The 22,821-nt window shown below is 42.9% G+C and overlaps 2 protein-coding genes across 2 annotated transcripts in view; both read left to right on the forward strand.

Annotated features, from left to right (window-relative positions):
* The window catches only part of LOC143740068 (kelch-like protein 29), a 462,524-nt gene that overhangs the window by 414,488 nt on the left and 25,215 nt on the right, over nucleotides 1-22,821 (forward strand). Inside the window, exon 12 of the mRNA XM_077232146.1 lies at nucleotides 9,780-9,973. Coding sequence (XP_077088261.1) covers nucleotides 9,780-9,973 — 194 coding nt within the window. The remainder of the gene's footprint in view (nucleotides 1-9,779; nucleotides 9,974-22,821) is intronic.
* On the forward strand, nucleotides 208-1,478 carry LOC143740073 (uncharacterized). The gene is made up of 3 exons (XM_077232151.1): nucleotides 208-321; nucleotides 915-1,124; nucleotides 1,386-1,478. The coding sequence occupies exons 1-3, from the start codon at nucleotides 214-216 to the stop codon at nucleotides 1,386-1,388; spliced, it is 321 nt and encodes a 106-aa protein (XP_077088266.1). The 5' UTR covers nucleotides 208-213; the 3' UTR covers nucleotides 1,389-1,478.

Consider the following 22,821-nt stretch of genomic DNA (forward strand, 5'->3'; position numbering starts at 1 on the left):
TGTTGCGCACAACAGTCTTGTGAAGACTGTGACAGACAAGCGGCTTTTAAAAGACTTGGATAACTTAACAGAGTGCGTCCACACAACCACACTAGAGGTATGAACAAGTATAGACATTAGATATTATAAGTAGGCATGATTTCCATTGCCGAGTGTAATTCAATTGTAATTGTTCTCATTTCAAATTATATTTTGTTTAAGGTGTATCACTCCATGTATCTGAAATGCCTCCCAAAGAGAACGCATTTTGGATATGATCTGATGGTTCATGCCTCTATTCTTGCTGCCCTGGATCATAACAACAATGTGAACAAGGAACAGGTGAGTGTAATCATTCCAACTCATTGCACAGTATAGAAGAGACGGTGTAAAGAAAGAATTCTCTGAAAACTGAGGCACTCCTTAATTAAAATGTCTTTATTGCAAAAATGACATGTCCTAAACGGACAACAATGTTTAATGCTTAACGTCATGTGTGCGCCCTATGTTTGGTTAGTTGACGTGACGTGGCTTTTTCACCATCACAGAAGATAAAAAACAATTTATTTCACATTTTCATCATTTAGAATACTGTAAATGGTTACACATTTTCTTGTTTTACGTGAATTTGTTGTTTAAATACCAGAGTTATTTTTTATTTTTTTAGAACTTTCAGCTAAATCTCAAAATCGTCCTACGGTGTGACGGTAGACAAAATTATTTCATAAATATTTACTTTTATAACTTAAAAATCTTAATGAACACTCCTGACATAATTGTGCAAGTGTCTATTTCACTAAGTGGCCATCACTTTTCCTATACATACATTTCTAAAAGTCTAAGAATTTCATAAAGTTTGTCACAGGAAAAAAATGTCCTTTGGTGTTATGCAATAACCAGATATTAAGTTATTTTCCCTTTTTGTTTTTGAATAGGCCGTTTATCAAGATGGGGAGAGCGTGGATGAACCCAAATTCAAAATCGCTTGGAGCAAAGTCCACAAGACCTTCAGAGCAAAACCTGTGATGACAGAAAAGGACTACAGCTACATGACTGCCATGATGGAAGATGTTCTCTCCTCTGATTACGATCCAAACCAGGCAGTGGACATAAGTTTCAACCAAAGACACATCATGGCTCCACAGGTGACACTGTCAAGATCACAGATCATTTTGCAATCATTTCAGTATTCACGCTTCAAAAAGATGTGAATCTCTGGCACATGTTTGTTTATTCAGTTATCAGTGATGTTGGAAAGCAAACCTGTATTTATAAATATCTAAACCTGTAAATATGTACATAACAACTGTGTTCAACAGTTTGATTTGGTTTGTCTTGGTATATCAATATGTTGGTGTATAAACATCTAAATCTGTAAATATGTACATAATTGTGCTTTATTGTAGTAATACTGGGAGGCATGTCTGCCTGTCATTCCCCACGTATGCTAGTGGAGGCGGGGTTGTGTGGACCTTGGAGGGAGAGGGAGCTGCTGATTGATACACACAATATTATTGAAGCAGAGCTCACCTGCCTTTGTATAGGGAATAAATTGTGATGGTCCCAAAGGAATTCTGGTCTTGAAAATTATTTCTCTTCATTTCACAGGAAACTTCTACTTTGAGTATGGGAAGTGTGCACTGTTGACACCTCTGATAATACACAATGAACACACCATTGTAGTTTAAATGCTCAGCTGCTTTAATTTTGAATTATTTTTAGCAGTTTGTTTTTTGCAAGTTCAGTCTATGCATAGTTAAAAATTCCTCCATGCCTCCCCTACTTCTCCCTGATTGTCGGCATGGTCAAATCCTGTATAGGCTCCACTTGGTTCGGGGTAGACATTTCTTATTTTGCTCACTGCACACGAGGGAATGACTCTGCGGACTCTTCTCCCCAGCCAGCCATGCATCCACCATGTAAACTGGCGATAGGAAGAATATCTGTAAGACCTAAAGCCAAAAGTTTTACACTAAATGTTATGAAAGGATGAATCAAGGTTTGACTCAAGCCAATACATGCCAGCCAATACTGTTTGCGCTGTATTATTGTCTAGATTCTTTATCGGTTACTGGAAAAACTTTCAGTGTTGGCCAAACTAAGTAAGGGATAATGTATAGCGAGACGGTTGATATAGCGAATACAACCCCAGCAGGCTGATGCGGGAGCCCGACGCGAAGCGGAGGGATCTTGAATCAGCCTGAAGGGGTTGTATTCGCTATAACAACCGCCTCGCTATACATTATCCCGCTTATTACATGGCTAACTACCAAATAAATCAATAATTTGACACAAAATATTGATTTAAAAAGGAATTTATTGATTTAAAAACGATTGTATTGCTTCCGCTAAAGAAAATAGTCCGTTCCGTCTCTGGTTAGTCTCTGCTATGCTGCGTCCATAGCAACGTGCTGTTTTTCATGGCAACAGTCGTTATACTTCGCAGCGGTCTGTTATCAAGAAATAGCACACCGCATTCTACACTGGAACTCAGCCAAGCCATGTAATAATGTTATATAATTCTAAACAAATATGTTCATGTTAGACCTGCCTGTTAGTAACTGCATCGCGGCTGGGTAAACCAGCGCTCCATCTGTCATGGAGGCTGACGAGGGCAGCCCACAGTACATCTGGATTGAGACAAACTGCCTCAAAATTAGGATGGGCAATGATGCATGGTAAATCTGTAAACAAGTATCCTGTTCTTAGGCTATAATATGCATTTACTGTGGTAGATTATTTCAAAATTCTGCAGGCCAATATAGTTATGCTTAATCAATATAGCTTACCCTAGCTACCTTACCCTGGACTGCTGCTGATATGAATTGGAGTTCCTTACAGCAAACACTCTCCATTTCAGTAAGCATTGGTAAACAATTGCCACAGCCACACCAATGCGTGTGCCCTACTCTCTCCTCCTGCTCCTCCTCACTTACGGCTACGAGATGATTAACGTTAGCATCCTGTGAACCTTCCTCCGTATTTACAACACGTTCAGGCTCGAACTGAAAAGGGTGAACGGCAGACATTTCGCTCGCTAATTGAGGTAACGTTAATAGTTTAACTTGATAACTTTTACGCGCCTTGTGTTTGTGGCGGCGCTGGGACCAGTCTACGTCACGGCCCAGAATGCAATGGGTAAAAACAACAATGGCGACTTACAGGGAAAAACTTTATTTTAAAATATCTCGCTACAACGAAAACAATGCGTCTGTTATTATATCACGTTTGTGGCGCAAATGGTATCGCTAACCCAATAAGACTAAGTTGTCAAACTAGCCGGAGATCCTTTTAAGATATCACTTTCAGCCTTATTAAAAACTGAACGAAACATAATCAGAATCAAAAAACATAATTTCTGTTTTTCTTTCAAATGAACAAGATTGTCAGCCATCCAATCATTAACATTATCCAGGTGATAGGGGCTGGATAAGAAAAACAATTACCAACCTTTACTGTAAAGATATTTGCTCTAGATAAGATGCAAACCATGTAAAAAACATACCTTGGATTCCGACAAACTGCTTTAGCCACTGCTTTTATCCCTTAAAACTTAAAAAAAAAAAAATGTTTCATGTGAAAAAATGGTAACATTTTACAATAAGGTTTCATTTAACTACATTAGTCAACATTAATTAATAATGAACTGTACTTCTACAGTATTTATTCATCTTTGTCAGTTATTTTCAACATTTACTAATACATTAATAAAATCAAAAGTTGCTTTTGTTAACATTAGTTTATGCACTGTGAAGTAACATGAACAAACAATGAACTGTATTTTTATTAACTAACATTAACAGAGATTAATAAATAATGTAACAAATGTATTGCTCATAGTTAGTTCATGTTAGTTAATACATGAATTAATGATGTATTTATTTAAAAAAAAAACGAAACCTTATTGTAAAGTGTTACCCAAAAAATTCTTCATGCCTTAAAATAGTTTGAATGTAACTCTAGACCCTTGCTTCATTTAGTATACGTGGAGCCATGAATATGCAAATTAGCCCCAACTCCACTCACTCACACTGGCTCAGAGAGTCACTCGGCCAACTTTACTGTGGTAAACGCTGCAGAATGGTATCACTCTCGAGGACACATAATGGTAATTAATATGATCAGCGTTTTATGAAACGGCTAATAATGTGTGGCTAATGTTACACAAACCATGTTCCCGTTCACCATCTCAGAGTCAAACAAGTGCCTTCTAATAATCAGCATCCTTAGAAACATTTTGAACAACTTAGAATGCCAGCGGAGAAAGATATAGCTCATTATAACATCGTAATATACATAATCTACATAATTCAGCTGCTATATTGCTAAATGTACACAATTTTTCATATCAACAGAAAAAATATATTGGGATAACCTGGCTTATCTTGAGACTCCACTGCTTCACACAGCATAGTAATGATATGCTAAATCCCACCCGTACATTGACAGTTAGTTACTAGGTAGTTTGTGACTTAAGAAACACCGGTATTTTCCAACCGCGTTTTTGAGAACGTCTTTGGTTCACTGCAGTTTTAAGGGGAAAATACTCAGCAATGGTGTTGACTTATGAATATACACATGGTTTGTCTTAAAGCATATTAAAAATGCCACATAGATATATAAACAACTTAAAAAACTTGATTTTCACCACAGGGGGACTTTAACAAAGTATAAGCTTAACATTTCTGTATTAAAACCCTACAGCACACCTGCCTGCTGCCGTAGACACTATAGACATTAAGGTAAAACGTATCCTGCAATATTTGTGCATGTTACTGTGCTGCAGGGTTTTGCTTGTGAGATTTTTCCAGCATTTCTCTTCAGTGAGGCAAACGAGATAAGCTTCTCCAGCAATCTTCCACAGTCAGTATCTGTTAAATGTGCAGTAGATAAGGTCGACTCTACTCCACCAGCTCCAAACGCGTTTTCTGCTCCTCCATTTAAGACTCATAATGTTCTCACCCAGTGAGCACGATCGGGTCTCATTCCCTGCTCAATTTTCACCCTCTAAAAGGCAATCTCCTGATGTCTCCCACAGGTCTTCCAGCACAAACTCAAGGCAGGATCTGAGTTTGAATCTGGGTTGCTCGGCTCCTCAGTCAAAACTGGCTCTTTTATTTGTATCATTTTGCACAATCCAAATATAGCCTCCACTTCCCACACCTGTGAGCCTGTCCAGGGATTAGATGAGGATCAATATAGAATTCCAGTTTAGAAGTCCACACCCACTGAGTTTAAGAGATCAAATACTGTGCAAATACTTAAAAGATATTGAAGTGCTTAAAAGATTAATTTATATATATAAATTACTTAATTGGCATAAAAATGATGCATTTTCTACATATTTTTATGGCAGTATATGATACTACTGTCACAGTTATCGTCTGCACTACACAGTCATCATCTGCACTACACTTCCCAGCATCCCTCTTCTCTTCACACCTGCACTCACTCCCTCATTTACCTGCACCTGCCTGTCATCATCATCCGTGTCACCTGTGCTCACCTCATTATTGTTCATTTGTGTCTGTATTTAGTTCCCTTCTGTTCAGTTAGTCTTGGTCGGTTCTACGTTGTATTGTGGTGTGTGTATCCTCCGTCCGTCTGCCTGTTTGCACCCTTGTAAGTTTATATTAATATTAAAAGTTCTTGTATTGGAATTCTGGACTCCTTGTCTTCCTCTACATACACCATTCCCGTGACAGAAGTACCAACCGCAAAGGAAAACAAGATGAGCACGCATCTCTTCCCCTCAGACCCACTGTTCACTCTCCTCCTGGATAACCGCCTGATTGAGGACTATGTAGAGGAGTTCCTCGAGCTCTCCTATCTAAGACCCTGGAAGGAGGACAAGCTAAAAACAATCTTTTGGTGTGGGTTGGACGATCACCTCTACCAGCAAGCTCCAACAACAACGATTCCAGGTACGTTTGCTCAGTACCTGGATCATGTGCTGGTGTTGAGTGGATCAGTTTTCACCCGAGACCGTCCTGCCGAGTACGCCCTGCCGGAGTCTCTTCCCGCTGAGCCTGTGCTTCAGGTCAGCCCTGCCGAACCTGAGCTTTGCGTCAGCCCTGCCGAGCCTGAGCTTTGCGTCAGAACTGCCGAGCCTGCGCTCCGCGTCAGCCCTGCCGACCCTGTGCTCCACGTCAGCCCTGCTGAGCCTGCTCTTCACGTCAGTCCTGCTGAGCCTGCACTTCACGTCAGTCCTGCCGAGCCAGAGACTGTTCAGGTCATGCCCGCCGAGCCAGAGACTGTTCAGGTCATGCCCGCCGAGCCAGAGACTGTTCATGTCATGCCCGCCGAGCCAGAGACTTTTCACGTCATGCCCGCCGAGCGAGAGACTGTTAACTTGATGCTTCCCAAGCCTGAACCTTCTATCCCCGTGCCTAAGCCTGTACCTGAGCCTGTACCTGAGCCTGTCCTGCTCCCAGAGCCTGTTCCTTAGTTTGTCACTCCCCCCAAGAAAATTTTGGGGGTGGGGCTATACGTCCTCGCCGTGGCCGCCCATAGGCCCACGGCCACCTGAAAAATCATCTCTGCCATGGCCCCCCAAAGGGTCATCTCCGCCATGGCCGCCTGAAGGGTCCTCTCCGCCATGGCCACCTGAAGGGGCTTTTCCGCCATGGGCACCTGCACAACCAGCTTCACCCTGGTCCCCTTAACTGCCAGCTCTGCCCTGGCCGCCTGTACTGCCTGCTGCGCCCTGGCAGCCTGCTCCACCTGCTGCGCCCTGGCCGCATGCTCCGCCCTGGCTGCCTGCTCCGCCCTGGCCACCTGTATTGCCTGCTCTACCCTGGCAGCCTACTCCACCCTGTCCGCCTGCACAGCCTGCTCCGCCCTGGCCACCTGTATTGCCTGCTCTACCCTGGCAGCCTACTCCACCCTGTCCGCCTGCACAGCCTGCTCCGCCCTGGCCGCCTACACAGGCCGCTCCCCCCTGGCACCTGCACAGTCTGCTCCGCCCTGGATGCTTCCTGCCCCGGATAGGCCACGCCCTTGTCAGCCTTCAGGGCGCCCACCCCCTCACCACTGTTGATATATTACGGCGCAACCTTTTAGGAGGGGGCGTACTGTCACAGCTATCGTCTGCACTATACTTCCCAGCATCCCTCTTCTCTTCACACCTGCACTCACTCCCTCATTTACCCACACCTGCCTGTCATTATCATCCGTGTCACCTGTGCTCACCTCATTATTGTTAATTTGTGTCTGTATTTCGTTCCCTTCTGTTCAGTTAGTCTAGGTCGGTTTTAAATTGTATTGTGGTGTGTGTATCCTCTGTCCGTTTGCACCCTTGTAAGTTTATATTAATAGTAATTTTTTGTATTGGAATTATTATATGAATTATTATATGAAAATATTGGAAAAGTACTCCTTGTCTTCCTCTACATACACCATTCCCGTGACAACTGTATTTATAATAGTTTTATGATATTTTTTTTTATATTATTGCAATGGTATTTTGACTTGAAATGCTCCCTCATTTTCTATAATCAATGTAATTTTTTTCTTGAAATATTAGCTGGACAGTTTTTGTGACAATCATCCATGCACATTTTCACTACAGTCTCTTTTTACTTAACCCTCTGAGGTCGAATAATCGCGCGGGCGATAGTCTCGCTTTTTTTCTTATCAGTGCAAAAGAAACTCAAAATACTCTGTTGATTTTGATCTTACATATTAAGTGTTGTACATCGTTAGATCCTGATAAGTGTCTATTTTTTTTGTGGATACTCACAATAAAAACTAAGTGTTGTGCTTTTCGCCAAATAAAGAAAAACAAACATGATGCGCGTTCTGCCTTCTCTCTGTCAGTTAAGTCCATTCTGAAATGCGTCCGAAAATTAACTGTAATTCCGCGAATACTTGTCATACAGGCACAAGTGTTTTTCCATAATTAAGCTTGAACTCTCTTCTTTTAAATGAATTAATTTATATTAAAAAAAAATATTCTCAGTTTATGTAATCTGTATGAAAATAGAGAGACGTCAGTCTTTTTCTTTCCAGCTTATTATACCTAATTACGCGTTAATGTGCCACGCCCACGGAGAGCGCGTGGTATTTAAACGCAAATGATCTAAGGCAAGCCATTCAAACATGCCAACGCCCACCAGCTGGATTATAAAACACATCGTGTTTAGTAAGTATCTTACCACAGCTGTGTACACAGCGTATCCATACCTGTGAGGAATGATACTATCTAATAAACTGGAAAATGTACCAGAAGTGCTGGTAGTTTCATTTCGAGGCGCAACGAGCCAGCTGATGTAGTACTAAGTCATTTATTCTTAAGTGCTCTGTTCTAATCGCGATATTGAATAGTGTCTATTCACTATTCATGTTATTCATATTCGTTCATTCACTCTCGCACCTACATTAGTAAACGTTATGTTTACATGAGCACATCCAAACTATATTGCTATAGCCTACTAAGATGAGTAAAAATAGACTGAAATATGTTGAAATAAAATGTCTGTATAAGCAACAAACTGCAAATTCACATGTATATGCTAATATATCATACACAATATGTTACAGACTAAATATGAATGTTTAGACAAGATTTTGTGATTAGTTTTGGATAGATTATAAAGTTTTGACTGTAAAAAAGACTACTGTCACATTAAATAGGTACGCTTTTGTTCACCAATTTCTGCTCATAGTTAAATATACTATAGTATGATGTTTTGTCAAATAAAGTAGCTATATTAAATTATCAACTAAGATGTTATTATAGTGTTTGTTCCAATATTCAAACTAATGAATCCTTACCTTTTTTAATACGTATGATAAAATGTATACTTTTTACAAAGAAATACACTTGAAATATTGTTAAAATTGTAATTGTTGTTGTAATTGTAACCTATTTGTAATTGGTTACAATTTCTAATTGTAAAATATGTATATATAGATAATGTCTTTTGTCCTTGCATTCTTTGGGATCCTTTGACACACCTGCATGTGTGAAAGTCTAATTAATATGCAGCTCATTATGTATGTGGCACATCATCCGGCCTTTGTCTTCTCAGGTGTGAACACGCCTCCACGCATATTGCCTTTCCAAACAAAAGGTGTCTTATAAAATTTTAATCAATGTATTGTTTTATGTAAATGATTAGGCAGGATGATTTTCAGATCATTTTGAAGAAAAAATTCTAGGCAACAACACTCATTAGTCAAAAGTCTTGTGGACACATATTTAGTATGTGTTTTGTGGCCTTATTTCAGACACTTTAAGTTTTAGTTTTTTCAATAACCACGCATTAACATTATTCTCTAAAAAATACAAACATGTACATACATGTTGCTCACATATTACGGTAGCCCCGTGTGTGCTATATAGAGTGAATTTACACCTTTGCCATTAACATGTTTATAAATAACTGAAAAAAGCACAAATGTAAGAGCATGTCAGAACACCTCAAGGACCCCAAAAACCCCTTAGACCTCAAAGGGTTAAATGCTAGAGTTGACGTAAATTATCTTGCCCAGGGCCAATAAAGAAACTCAACCAAGCCTCGCAATTTACTCTCATTTCCCTGATGCTTTAACGGGCATGAAGCGGAAACACACTGATATGAGCCATGAGCATCATTTAAAAACCCATGGAACGTGTCTTTTTATTTAGGCCGACTTTAATAGACCTTTTTCTAGGGGAAAAAGGTTTTGAGTGGATGCCAAGATGTTTGTCAAACTATAAACTCTACATATGAGCAGTAGGAATAGAATGGAATAGAACATTTATTTTGTCCTAAAAGGCGCGTTTCAGGCTAAATCACTTTTCATTTTCTTTCTAGGTATGACACTATCACTAACCAGTGGGAGATGGTGGCTTCTTTGCCCAAACCTGTCCATTCTGCAGCAGCAACTGTCTGTGGAGGGAAGATCTATTTGTTTGGAGGGGTGAATGAGGCTGGTCGCTCAGCTGGAGTGCTTCAATCATATGTGCCTCAAACCAACTCCTGGAGCTTTATTGAGTCACCCATGATTGGTAAGAGCACTGCGGATAATTACTGAGCAACCTGACTATGTTGTACTATGTTGTCTTCTGTATTTTGTGTGTATATATATATATATATATATATATGTGTATATACTAGCGTTGAAAACTTTGGGGTCAGTATGATTTTTTTTTTAATACTTTCATTCAGCAAGGATACGTTGAATTGATCAAATGTGGCAGTAATAATTGCTGTTCTTTTGAACTACATAAAATATCCCCAAAAAAATTTATCATAGTTTCCACAAAAATATGAAGGGACATCTTAAATGATTTTTTTTTCAGCCTATTAGAATGGTCTGAAGGATGATGTGACACTGAAGACTGTAGTAATGATGCTAAAAGTTCAGCTTTGCATCACAGGAATAAATCATAAAGTATATTGAAAGAGAAAACAATTATTTTAAATTGTTATAATATTTCATAATATTACCTCTGGCCTGATGGTGCCAGCAGCAATAATTCATAAAATTACTTCTGGCCGGATGGTGCCAGCAGCATGCTATCTGCTGTGTCAAATGGCTCAAGAGACAGCACACCCAGATCCAACTTATCGCTTAAACCGGTTACTGAAGAACATGAAAGAGCTATGCCTTTTTCGAATTCCTCAGCCAAATCGATCTGCGATCCTCACGACATCAACCTCCACTGAGCCCCGATCCACACATGCTTGTCCCTCAACTCTCGAAAATTTAGTCTAGCGGACATGAACGGAGCTTCCTCACTCAAAATGGCCGCATTCAGAACACTCAAGAACCGAACGTGCCTGCTCCTTACCCAAACATCAAACGCACAGATCATGCGTGTCCCCAATGTCAAAAAACTGGGACACGGAGGCACACCTGAAATGATTGAATGAGTTTTTCATACTTAATTGTCCCCCGGTAGTTAAAACCGTTCGGCCTGATAATCCGGGAGGCAGGAAGAAATAACTCAGCACGGTCGCATTTGCCAGACTCGGGATGGATTGAATAATTTGTTTTTCCACAAAATGACATTGTTGCCTTAAAATCCTTAAGATGTCATCTACTTAAACAAAAAAAACTAAATAAAAAAAAAAAAAAACTATAACTACCTAACATTAACATACAGCTTTATAAGAACTACCAAAATGTTTAATGAAAAAGAAAACTTCAGGAGCCTCCTCAAGTAAGCGTACCCTAAAAGATGGACAGATTATTGACAGAAAGAGATGAAAAGAGGAAAAAGACAATCACACGTATGGTTAGTCAGAGATCTAAGAAATCTCACACTGATAACATTTACTCTGGTAAATGTTGACATTTGGAAAATACCTTATAGTGCCCCTATTATGGTTTTTCGAATATTCCCTTTCATGCAGAGTGTAAAATAGCTGTTTGCGAATGTAAACAATCTGAAAGTGCACAATAAATAAAGTTATGCATGTATTGTGTACGGGGTATTCAAAATACTTAGTTTTGTGTTTTATATTGTGTAAATTCCCAGCCAACCGGCTTACTCGCGTTATTACTGTCTTACTGAAAGAGTTCTGCTAAGCAACCAACGTTCTGCTTACCAACGTTTAAGTTACATCAGTCATTCATGTTAGAGCTTGGCTAACGTATGCACCATTATCGATGCAGTTCCTGCATGTTCACCGCAATAAATTTTAATTATACACACAGGGATTAAAGTTCTCCGTCGCTACGACGGATTTCCGTTAATTGCAGCGAGTCTATGACGGATTTCCGTCAATTGCAGGGTTCTTGTCTGTCCTTATGTTCCTTAATGTCCTAAATTCACTTTTCATAATTTTAAGGCCGTAAATAGGCTTTCATTTCTCAAATAGTGTGATAAATGTCTTAATTTTAGTTTGAATAGGTCTTAAATTAAGGAAAGACGAGGTGTATTCACCCTGCGGAGGGGGATGTGATAAAGCCTGGATTGGAGCGAAAGCACGTTCCTCTCTCCACTCTAAGCATTCTGTAATCACTTCGCTTATGGTCCAGTCCGGCTTTTCAATTCCCGCTCACGGAAAAACTGCTCCGTGTTCACTCAATCAATCTTTTTGGATACGTGCATGTCAGGCTACAGCTGGTTTGCTGCGGTCCGAATCCGAGCGCGTTTGTTCCCGGCGCCCCCCGCAGCGTTGGTCTGGTTTCAAACTCAACTTGATTCTATCCAACCCTGGTGCGTTTGTGTGCATATTACATCATCGCAAACGTGCACGGCGCATGATAGAAAACAGAACGCGGGTCAATATTGGCCGTTTCTCAATACCAAGTACGCAAACTTCGGACTTGCCAAGTTCGACTCAGGAGAACAACTCCTGAGGACGCGCGTCCGGTTATTCTGCAAATGGAACAGCGCGTTCTTGATCGCGTCACTCAGCTCGCTCTGGCTACTCCGGTTATCTCTTTATGTATATTTTAGGCAACAATAAAACAAAATATGGTATAAAATACAACTCTGCCTCTTTTCATCAACAATCAAACGAAATATATATAAAACACCTCTTTTCATTTATAAATGAACATATTATCATAAACAAACATATTAATGGCCACACAAATGTGGTTCAGGCAACGCACATTGATTATCTTCACTGCATATATTTATAGCAACACGAAATATAAAACACAACCCTGCTTATTTTTGTTTTCATTTAAAAAATATGAAACATTATTAATCATTAAAACTGACATTTAACAAACAGAGACAGGGTTGTATCGTTTTATTTTATTATGCATGTACACAAACAGTAAAGAGAATGCATAGTAAAATATATATAAAGAATATTTTAGAATATATAACATTACACAACCCTGTCTCTTTTTGTTAAATGTCAGTTTTAATGATCAATAATATCCAGTATAAAAGTATAAGTAGCCTAATAGGTAGGCTATAAGCTATACAATGAGAAATAAATCAAACAATTCAGTCAAACATTAGTCAGCTCTCTAATAGGCTGCAAAGTTAAAGTTAAATAGCCTAAATATATAAAGTAATGTAACTTCACTTTGCCCTCAGCCAAAACGATTTGCCATGGAACAAACTATATATTAATATATTTAGCATTGTTTGGTCTTATAAGATAAATAAAAATATGCACTGAAAAGTTATGTAGATGGTTGATTATTTGTCAAGCTAATTAAAATGTTTTCATAGATTAAAATAGCTTTTAAAATACACAAACTGGCAATATTAAAGCGGTTTAAAACATCTCCCCTTAAAACGCTATTGGTCTCGACTATTTAAATAAAGTTAAAGGAATATGAAAATTTCAGTCAGAAGAATTTTTTTCACTTTAATCCCTGTACACATCAGTTTGTTGATTGACATACACTTAATTAATGCTGATGGTGAAGAATTACAGTTGAAACATCTCATAATGTACCTAAAACTGAGTAGTGTATCTCTGAGAAACTTCCCTGAGTTAGGGAACGAGTATTGCGTAGCTATACGCAGTGGGGGGAAAGGGGAAAGCCCGCCAAGGGGGCATGACCTCAGTCTATAATAGTCCCCGAATTCGCCATTATAGCAGGTTTAACGACTGAAGCGACAACTTGCCATGTTACCATAGTGCGGCTGGCTACGCAATACTCGTTCCCTAACTCAGGGAACTGAGGTTACGTGAGTAACCGAGTAGTTCCCTTTCAAACGGTCACTTCGTATTGCGTAGCTATATGCAGTGGGGACGCCATGCAAAACGCCGCACTGAGTAACTGGCTGCCACTGCAACTCAGGACCCCTGAGCATACAGAACAAGCCATAACCGCATAATTATGTATAAATAGACCAGACACCGTCAGGTCTAAAATGGTATACATCAGTTAGAAATAACCCAATATACTACACCAATGAACCCAGACACTGTCGGGGTTATTAGTATACGAACATATAACCAGTCAAGTGGGTTTATATATGAAATTATAACCGGCCAAAGCGGGTTTATATATGTATGGAATATAACTGGCCAAAGCGGGTTTTATATATTTATGGAATATAACCGGCAAAGCGGGTTTTATATATGTCATATAACAGGCCAAAAGCGGGTTTTATATATGTCATATAACCGGCCAAAAGCGGGTTTTATATATGTAAATATAACCAGCAACAGCAGGTTTATGCTTGAAATACAACCGGCCAACAGCGGGTTTTATATATGTGAATGTGATTGTGCACAGTAATATATGACAAGACCGGCCACCGACGGGTCTTAATCATACCGAAAGCACCTTCGCCTGCAGGGAAGGCACTTCCATATTATAAAAACTAAACATAAATGTGGAAGGCGAGGACCAGCCGGCCACATCACAAATATCACTAATGGGAATGCCAGATGTCCAAGCCCATGACGAGGCCATACCTCTGGTCGAATGGGCCTTGATGCCTATAGGGCAAACTTGACCCGCTGCGGTATAAGCCATAGAAATAGCATCCACTATCCATCTAGACAGTCTTTGCTTAGTGACTGGATCCCCCTTGGATCTACCACCAAAGCAGACAAAAAGCTGTTCTGATTGTCTAAAAGACGCAGAACGCTCCAGATAGATTCTCAGCGCTCTGACAGGGCAGAGAAGATTAACCTCTCCATCCTCTGCAGAAGGAGGGAGGGCTGATAACGTCACCACCTGTGCTCTGAACGGTGTTGAGAGCACTTTAGGAACGTAACCATGTCTGGGCTTGAGGATGACTCTGGAGTCATCTGGACCCAACTCCAAACATGCAGGGCTCACAGAGAGCGCCTGCAGATCTCCCACTCCCTTGATAGATGCCAACGCCATAAGGAGAGCGGTCTTCAGCGAAAGGGGTTTTAGATCAACCGATTGGAGCGGTTCGAAAGGCAAACCTTTCAGAGCCCCCAGGACCGCGGAGAGGTCCCAAGACGGCACAGATTGAGGTCTGGAGGGGTTCATTCTCCTAGCACCTTTAAGGAATCTCACGACCAGGTCGTTTCTTCCCAGTCACTGGCCAGCCACCAGAACATGATGTGCTGCTATGGCTGCCACATATACTTTGAGCATGGACGGGGAGCGACCTGCATCCAGCAGCTCCTGTAAGAATGAGAGCACCACAGATATCTCACATGACTCTGGGTCACCCTGATTTTTCGAACACCAGCTGGAAAAACCTGACCATTTCGAAGCATAAAGGCGCCGAGTCGACGGGGCCCTGGCTTCAGATATAGTGCTTAAGACCTTCTCAGTAAGGTCTTTGGGTACCCGTTGAGGGGCCAAACATGGAGGGCCCATAAATCGGGTCTCGGATGCCACAATGTCCCGTTCGCCTGTGTGAGGAGGTCTTTCCTCAGTGGGACAGTCCATGGGATTGTGTCCGATAAATGAACCAGTTCCGGGAACCACGGTCTGGTTTTCCAGAGAGGGGCCACCAGAAGGACTGGGCACCCGCTCTCTCTGACCCGTTTGATGACTTGTGGAATCATCGAGACGAGGGGAAAGGCATAAAGGGGACGGTTGGGCCAGACATGGGCCAGCACGTCCCTGTCCTTCGAGAAGAACAATTTGCAGTGGGTGTTGATTCTCGAGGCGAACAGGTCGACCTCGGCCTCGCCAAACACCTTCCATATCAGACTGACCGTCTGTGGGTTCAGGGACCACTCGTCGAGGGGAGTGTTGCCCCATGAAAGCATATCCGCGCCCACATTCTGGATGCCCGGTATATGCCCTGCTCTCAGAGAGCTTAGGTTGGTTTGTGCCCATAAGAGGAGGTCTCTCGCCATCGCATGCAGGTTCTTACAGATTAGATTAGATTATGTTTATTTATCCTCTCGGAAAATTGTTCTGCCCCTACAGCACGTCAGATACATTTATACAAAGACAATTTTACATGACACAATACAGAGTACACAGAATTTCCCACACCCCAACCACCCCCCTCTCTTATCCCCACCACTCCACTACACGTACACAGCATCAGGACAGAAGACTCAAAGAACCCTGCTTAAAGTGCTATTAGTGCTGTTAAAGTGCTAAATAGTGCTATTTAAAGTGCTGTCCTGCAGGTAACTTCTTGTTCATCAGAGTGATGCTAGTTGGAATGAATGACTTACTGGCTCGATTTGTCTGGAAATAAGGTAGCCTAAACCTTCTCTGTGATGGCAACATCTCATATGCCCGGTGTAAGGGATGTGACGTATCTTTAGTAATAGCTAAACCTTTCTTCAACACCCTTCTTTCACCGGTGGTAGCCATACTGTCTAGTTTGTGCCCCGCGACCCTGCTGGCCAGGTTGACTATCTTGCTCAATCTGTTTTTGTTGGTCACTGACAAAGAGAAATACCATGCAACGCAACACTAAAGTAGCATGCTCTCCACAGATGAGTGATAAAAAAGTAACATCATGTCTCTGTCCACTCTAAACTGTCTCAGTCTCCGCATAAAGTAAAGTCTCTGCAGCCCCTTCTTATATATGGTGTCGGTATTACTATTCCATTGCAACTTATTGTCTATTATTGTGCCTAAGTACTTGTGCTCTGCCACAATTGCCACCTCCTCTCCGTCTATAAACAAGCACTGGTGTGGCTGGCTCCCAGTTCTATAATCTATTATTATTTCCTTTGTTTTCTTTATATTTAGAAGAAGACAGCTGGACCTGCACCAGTCTACGAATGAATTCACCCAGGCCCTATAGTTGGTCTCATCACGGTTCTGTATTAACCCCACTATTGCAGTGTCATCAGCAAATTTTATTGTGAGATGCTCAGATGTGTTACTTCTGCACTCGTTGGTGTAAAGAGTGAACAATACTGGTGAGATGACACTGCCTTGTGGGGATCCTGTGTTGGTCATAATCTGAGAGGACACAACTTCATTTACCCTAACACACTGTGTTCTCTCCGTCAGAAAGGACTCAACCCACCTGATTATATTAGGATTTACCCCTAACTGCCCCAGCCTCTCCATCATAATGTGAGGCCTGATGGTATTAAAGGCAGAGGAGAAATCTATAAAGAGAACTCGGGCATATCGTTTGGGCTTATCCAGATGGCAATAGATATTATGGAGCATATACAGAAGTGCATCATCTGTGCTGCGCTTATTCCTATAGGCAAACTGTAAAGGGTCGAGATTACATTGCACATCATTTAAAATATGTCTCAGAACAATTTTTTCTAGGCTCTTCATCACGATTGATATAAGGGCGACTGGACGATAATCATTTAAAACAGCTGGTCTTGCTACCTTAGGTACTGGTACAATGAGCGAGGACTTCCAGGCTTTAGGAATGTAGTGTGTGTCTAATGACTCTTGAAAAAGCTGGCAGAAGATTAAGCTAAGTTGTTCACTACACTTCTGCAGAACCCTACCACTTATTTGGTCAGGGCCTGGAGCTTTTTTAGGATCAATTTTGTTGAAAACTCTACGTACCTCATCTGCTGTAATAATCGGGGGATTGCCAAACTGTAACTGCTGTCTAATGGTATCACGCTCCAAGAGAAAGTCTGATGTTTCGAATCGTGCATAAAAAACATTCAGATCATCTGCAAATGCTTGATCATCTCCATTTGTATCTATGTGCCTTTTCTTCTCTGCCTTCCCTATCATTGTATACATTCCTTGCCATACATGTTTCAGATTATTCCCCCTCATTTTCGCCTCAATCTGTAGTTTATATTTCTGTTTACAACTATATGTTATCTGTCTAATCTCTTTCTGAATTGCTTTCATTTTTTGCCTGTCTCCCTGTTCAAAAGCTATCCTTTTCCTTTGTAGTGCAACCTTTAATTCTTTGTTTACCCAAGGTTTGTCATTTGGAAAAACTCTGAAAGTTTTTTCTGGGATTATACAGTCCACACAGAAACGAATATAATCAGTCACCACTGAAGTCAACTCTTCCAAGTTCTTACAAGTGTTCGTGAAAATGTCCCACACAGTACATTCAAAACAGCCTCTAAGGCATTCAACAGACTCATCAGTCCACTGTTTGACTGTCTTTATCTCGGTTTGCTGGTTTTGAGTTTTTGTTTATACTGCGGGACGAGCTGGATTGCGTTGTGATCTGAATCTCCAAGGGGTGGTTTTGCATAGCCCTTATAAGCGTCTTTAATGTTCCCAAAGCATAGATCGAGTGTCTTTTCCCTCCTTGTCGGGCACTTGACATATTGATAATAGTTGGGCGTCCAACCTGGGTTGGGGAGTGCTGCACGAGGGGTGCAGCACTCCCCAACCCAGGTTGGATGTATCTGTAAGAACACCTTTCCTCCTGGAAATTGTTCCCCTTGTCACCCCCTCGTGGTACCAGTTCTGACCCCGCCAGGGAATCAGGGTTCCTAGACAACCGTGATTTACCATAACGCGCAAGTTGCCTGACTGCCATGCGTGAGTTGGCACACAACGTTTCAGCCAATGCTGCAGTGGGCACATGCGCAGTAATCCCAAGCGGAGTACTGGCGATGCTGCTGCCATGAGACCAAGCAGTTTCTGAAATTTCTTCAGTGGCGCTTGCTCGCGCGCTCTGAAAGTGCCTGCAAGCGCTCGCACTGAGAGCGCGTGCTCTGGTGTGAGTCGCGCTGTCATAGCTCTGGAGTCTAAAACTGTGCCCAGAAAGATCACGCTCTGGCTGGGGGTTAGTTTGCTTCTTGAAACATTGATTGTGAAACCCAGGCATTTTAGATGGCCGAGAATCAAATCCCTGTGAGCTAATAGCTCGATTCTCGACTGTGCCAGCACCAGCCAGTCGAGTCGTCGAGATAATTTAACACACGCACTCCCTGATGTATCAGAGGAGAAAGCGCTGCATCCACACACTTCGTGAATGTACGGGGTGCCAACGATAGACCGAACGGCAGAACGGTGTATTGATAAGCCTGGCCCTCGAAGGCGAATCTCAAGAATGGCCTGTGACGAGGGTTTATTTGAATGTGAAAGTAAGCGTCTTTCAGATCCATTGTGACAAACCAATCCCCCGTGCGCACTTGCGCGAGGATATGTTTGATAGTTAACATTTTGAACGACTGTCTCATGAGAGCTTTGTTCAAATGTCTCAAATCTAGAATGGGTCTGAGACTGCCGTCTTTTTTCGGAATCAGAAAATAGCGGCTGTAAAAACCCATTTGTTTTAGCGCAGGGGGGACTAATTCTATCGCCCCTTTTGCTAATAGATTCTGTACTTCGGTGCTAAGCACGTGAACCACGTTGCTTCTCACCGAAGTCTTGAGAACCGCCTGAAATGTTGGGGGTCTGCGAGCGAATTGGAGCGGGTAACCTCGCTTTATAGTGTTTATGACCCCACTCGACACACCAGGGATAGCTTGCCAGGTTAGAACCCGTGTGGCTAGGGCTTGACACACAGATTGGGGCTGGTCGCCTAATGTAGGGGGACCTGATACCCTTATATTGTGATTTGTGCATACATTGAGTATTGGACTGACTGTACAAGCATTTGCGTGTGGGGAAGTCAGTGTTACAACAGGGGAGGGGCCGCCTAGTGAAGGGGGACCTGATACCCTTATATTGTGATTTGGCCACACATTGAGTATTGGACTGACTGTACAACCATTTGCGTGTGGGGAAGTCAGTATTACAATGGGGGAGGGGCCGCCTGATGAAGGGGACCGTGAACCCACGTGTTGTGTTTGTGAAACATACTCTTTTTTTCTTTTTTTTCTTTTTTTTTTCTTTATATGGGTCGCCGTGAAAACGGTGTTTGTTTGCAAGAACGCGCTTACTGTTGCGGGCCTGTTTGCAGTAATAAAATCCCCAGCCGCCTGAACTGAACAAGTGGCTGTGTCAAGTTTTGTTGGCTTCTTTTAGGGTGGTCCGGCGAGTGTGGGACCCGTGCCCTCTCTCTTTCCCCTGCATGCTAGGACGACTTTGGCGCGGCGCTTGGTCTGGGGCCTTGGCGTCGGGGAAGCGGGAAGCGCTTGGTTGCTCTCGGCTGGCGCTGGGCATCAGCCGCAGGGCGGGGCTGAGAGGCCTGTTTCGCGGGCTTTTATTGGCCGAGGCTTCGACGGGGCTGGCTTGTGAGCACTCGACGCCGAGCTATAGCGTTTAGGCAGGAAGTGACGCATGGCCTGGGACGCTTTCTGTGCCTCGGTGTATCTCTCCGAGAACCCCTTCACCGCCGGGCTGAAGAGGCCGGTGCTGGATACTGGGGCGTCGAGGAACTTCGTTCTCTCCGCGTCCTTAATGTCAGTGAGGGTAAGCCAGATGTGGTGCTCGAGCACGACCAAACTCGCCATATTCCTCCCGATAGCCTGCGCTGTGGCATTGGTAGCTCTCAAGGACAGGTCCGTGGCGCTTCGAAGGTCCCGAAAGGCCTCAGGGTCCGGGCCAGCCTGGTCCATAGACCGGAGGAGTTTGGCCTGGTACACCTGCAGCACGGCCATCATGTGCAGGGCCGATGCAGCCTCACCGGAGGCGGAATACGCGCGTCCAGCGAGGGCTGAAGTGCTAGGGCACGGCTTGTTGGGATCAACAGCTCTAGTTCGCCAGCTAGCAGCTGTGTTCGGGCAGACATGAGCGGCCAACGCCTCTTCGAGGGGCGGCAACAACTCATAGCCTTTTTCCGCTGCTCCGTCAACGGAGGAGAGCGTCGCGAAAACTGCGGGGCCTCATGTAGAATAAGGAGTGCGCCAGGCCTTGGTAAGCTCCTTGTGTACTTCGGGAAAAAAAGGCGCTGGCTTGTGACGAGGGGCCTGTTGGTGCCCTGGCAGAAACCAGCCATCCAGCCGACTTCAAGGGGGTTCAGCGGGTACGGCCCACTCGAGCTCGAGGTCCGATACTGCCTGGATCCGAAGCATTTCCGCGTCGGAGTTAGTCCTGGTAGCTGAGGCGTTGGGTGTCGGCTGGGAAGCCATGACGGGGTCGAAAGAGCCCGGCCATTCTTCCTCAGACGCGGCGATAGACAAGCTGTCGTCGTGCTCGCTAGGCCCACCGAAGGAGACAAGGCCGACCACGTAGGGGGCTGATCTCCCTCGAACAGGACCGGAGATGAACGAGCTGGAGAGAGTGAGGCACGCGGGGACGTGGCCGGCGTGCGTTCACTAACATCCATGCTCTCCGGTTGCCGTTGGCTGCGGCGCTTCATCTTCCTCGGCTGAAGTAGGGCCGGAGAAGGAAGCGCGGGAAAGGCGGCGTCACCGTCATGGGAGAGGGCTAGCCGAGTTCGCAGCACAGAGTTTGGCATGCTCTCGAAGGCCGCACATCCGCCGGCAGACAGTGCATTCTCCACGTGGTGAAGTCCCAGGCATGGAATGCAGCTAGCTTGTTCGTCCGCCTCGTGCAGCTTGCATCCGCACGTGGTGCAGATCTTGACACAAGGCATTTGAAACAACGCTCGTACAGATAAAACACACAGAATACAATGAGTAATGAAAAGGATATCGCCGGATAGCCACAGGAGAGACGGCGTCAGGTGAAATGTGTCGTCTGCTGAACTGTAGCTCGCTCAGGCTGAAGGCTTGTTCGACGGCGAAGGCTCAATAAATGGTCAGAGACATGAAGTTTGTCGCTGAAGGAGTAAAATATGCTATAATGGCGAATTCAGGGACTATTATAGACCGAGGTCACACCCCCTTGGCGGGCGCCCGCGCCATTGGATGTCACTGCGTTTAGCTACGCAATACCAATTGACCGTTTGAAAGGGAACTAGTTCTTCGAATGTTTCATCTTCAGACTCGCGCTCAGATTGATAGGGTAAAATCGACGTCTTCGTTTGTTACTGTCTTTAGTTTACAGTGTACAATCGCTAAGCTGTAGAAACCCTCCGGATGGAGCTGAAGTTATGGTAATGGGTGTTTTTGTTTCCGACATGCGCTGTACGCGGAATCACAAGAGACTGAGCTGTCTGGCCAATCAGAGCAGAGCATGCTCTCGGAAAGGAGGGATTTAGAGAGACTGATTCATCAGACGAGTCGTTTGAGAATCAATGAAAAATGTGGTGATGTGCAATGTATGTTATGAGAAAATTAAAATGAGAAAAGTTTTTTGACCTTTGATGCATGTAAACCTGTTGTAGGAGTATTCAAAAAAGAAATTAAGAAAATTTTAAATTTTAAATTTTCACACGCTACTACAAACAAAAGGCTCCTAAAGACAAACAAGCTAATTACATAAATTGCAGGTGCCCTCTTATCCTCACAGAAGCATCGGTAAAGACTTCATTACCTGTCGTCTGAAAGTTGTCGTGTTTACACACGTTCTTCAGACCAGTCACTCCCCATAATGTCAATCCAAGACGCAATGTCTCGTTCCCCTTCTCAGGGGATTACAGTCATAACATAAGATGTTTTTACTTGTTTTTTTATCAAATAAATTCAGCCTTGGTGAGCATGAGAGACTTCTTTCAAAAACCATTAAAAAATCTTACCAACTGTACCCATTTTTGAATGGAATAAATACAAATAAAAATGTGCAGGAATATATTTTTACAGAAACAATGTAAAAATACATGAACCCATAAAAAAAAATTTACAATCTTGGTTTAGAAAATGTTCAAGCATCAAACTATCCCATTGTACAGGTCCCACATCAGATACATTTCATTTCATGTTAAAAGTTTTTAGTTAGACAGTGTTGAAAATATGAGAATAACTTCATGGAATTTCAGTAGAAGTTGACTTCATTAGTATATGGCATTTTAGACACTCTCCAGAGATATTGAGGTTGTGGGTAGGGGGACGCTTAAGGGGAAACAAACTTTTTTTTCAACCTGTAACTCTGTGGCAAATGCAGCCCTGAGGGACACACAGTGGGTGCAGGACTGAGGCGTTTCACTATAGCTGGAAAGCAAGCATTTCCCCATTAGTGCAGAAATAAGTGTGGATTTAAACACTGCCATAAAACAAGCTTTATCTCCCATTTTTAGTCAGTAAAATAAGTTATTTGGGATATCCACCTGACTGCTGCATGAAA

Source organism: Siphateles boraxobius, unplaced genomic scaffold (assembly GCF_051911475.1).
Source record: "Siphateles boraxobius isolate OS27281-9 unplaced genomic scaffold, OSU_SipBor_1 164, whole genome shotgun sequence".
Classification (NCBI taxonomy): Eukaryota; Metazoa; Chordata; class Actinopteri; order Cypriniformes; family Leuciscidae; genus Siphateles; species Siphateles boraxobius.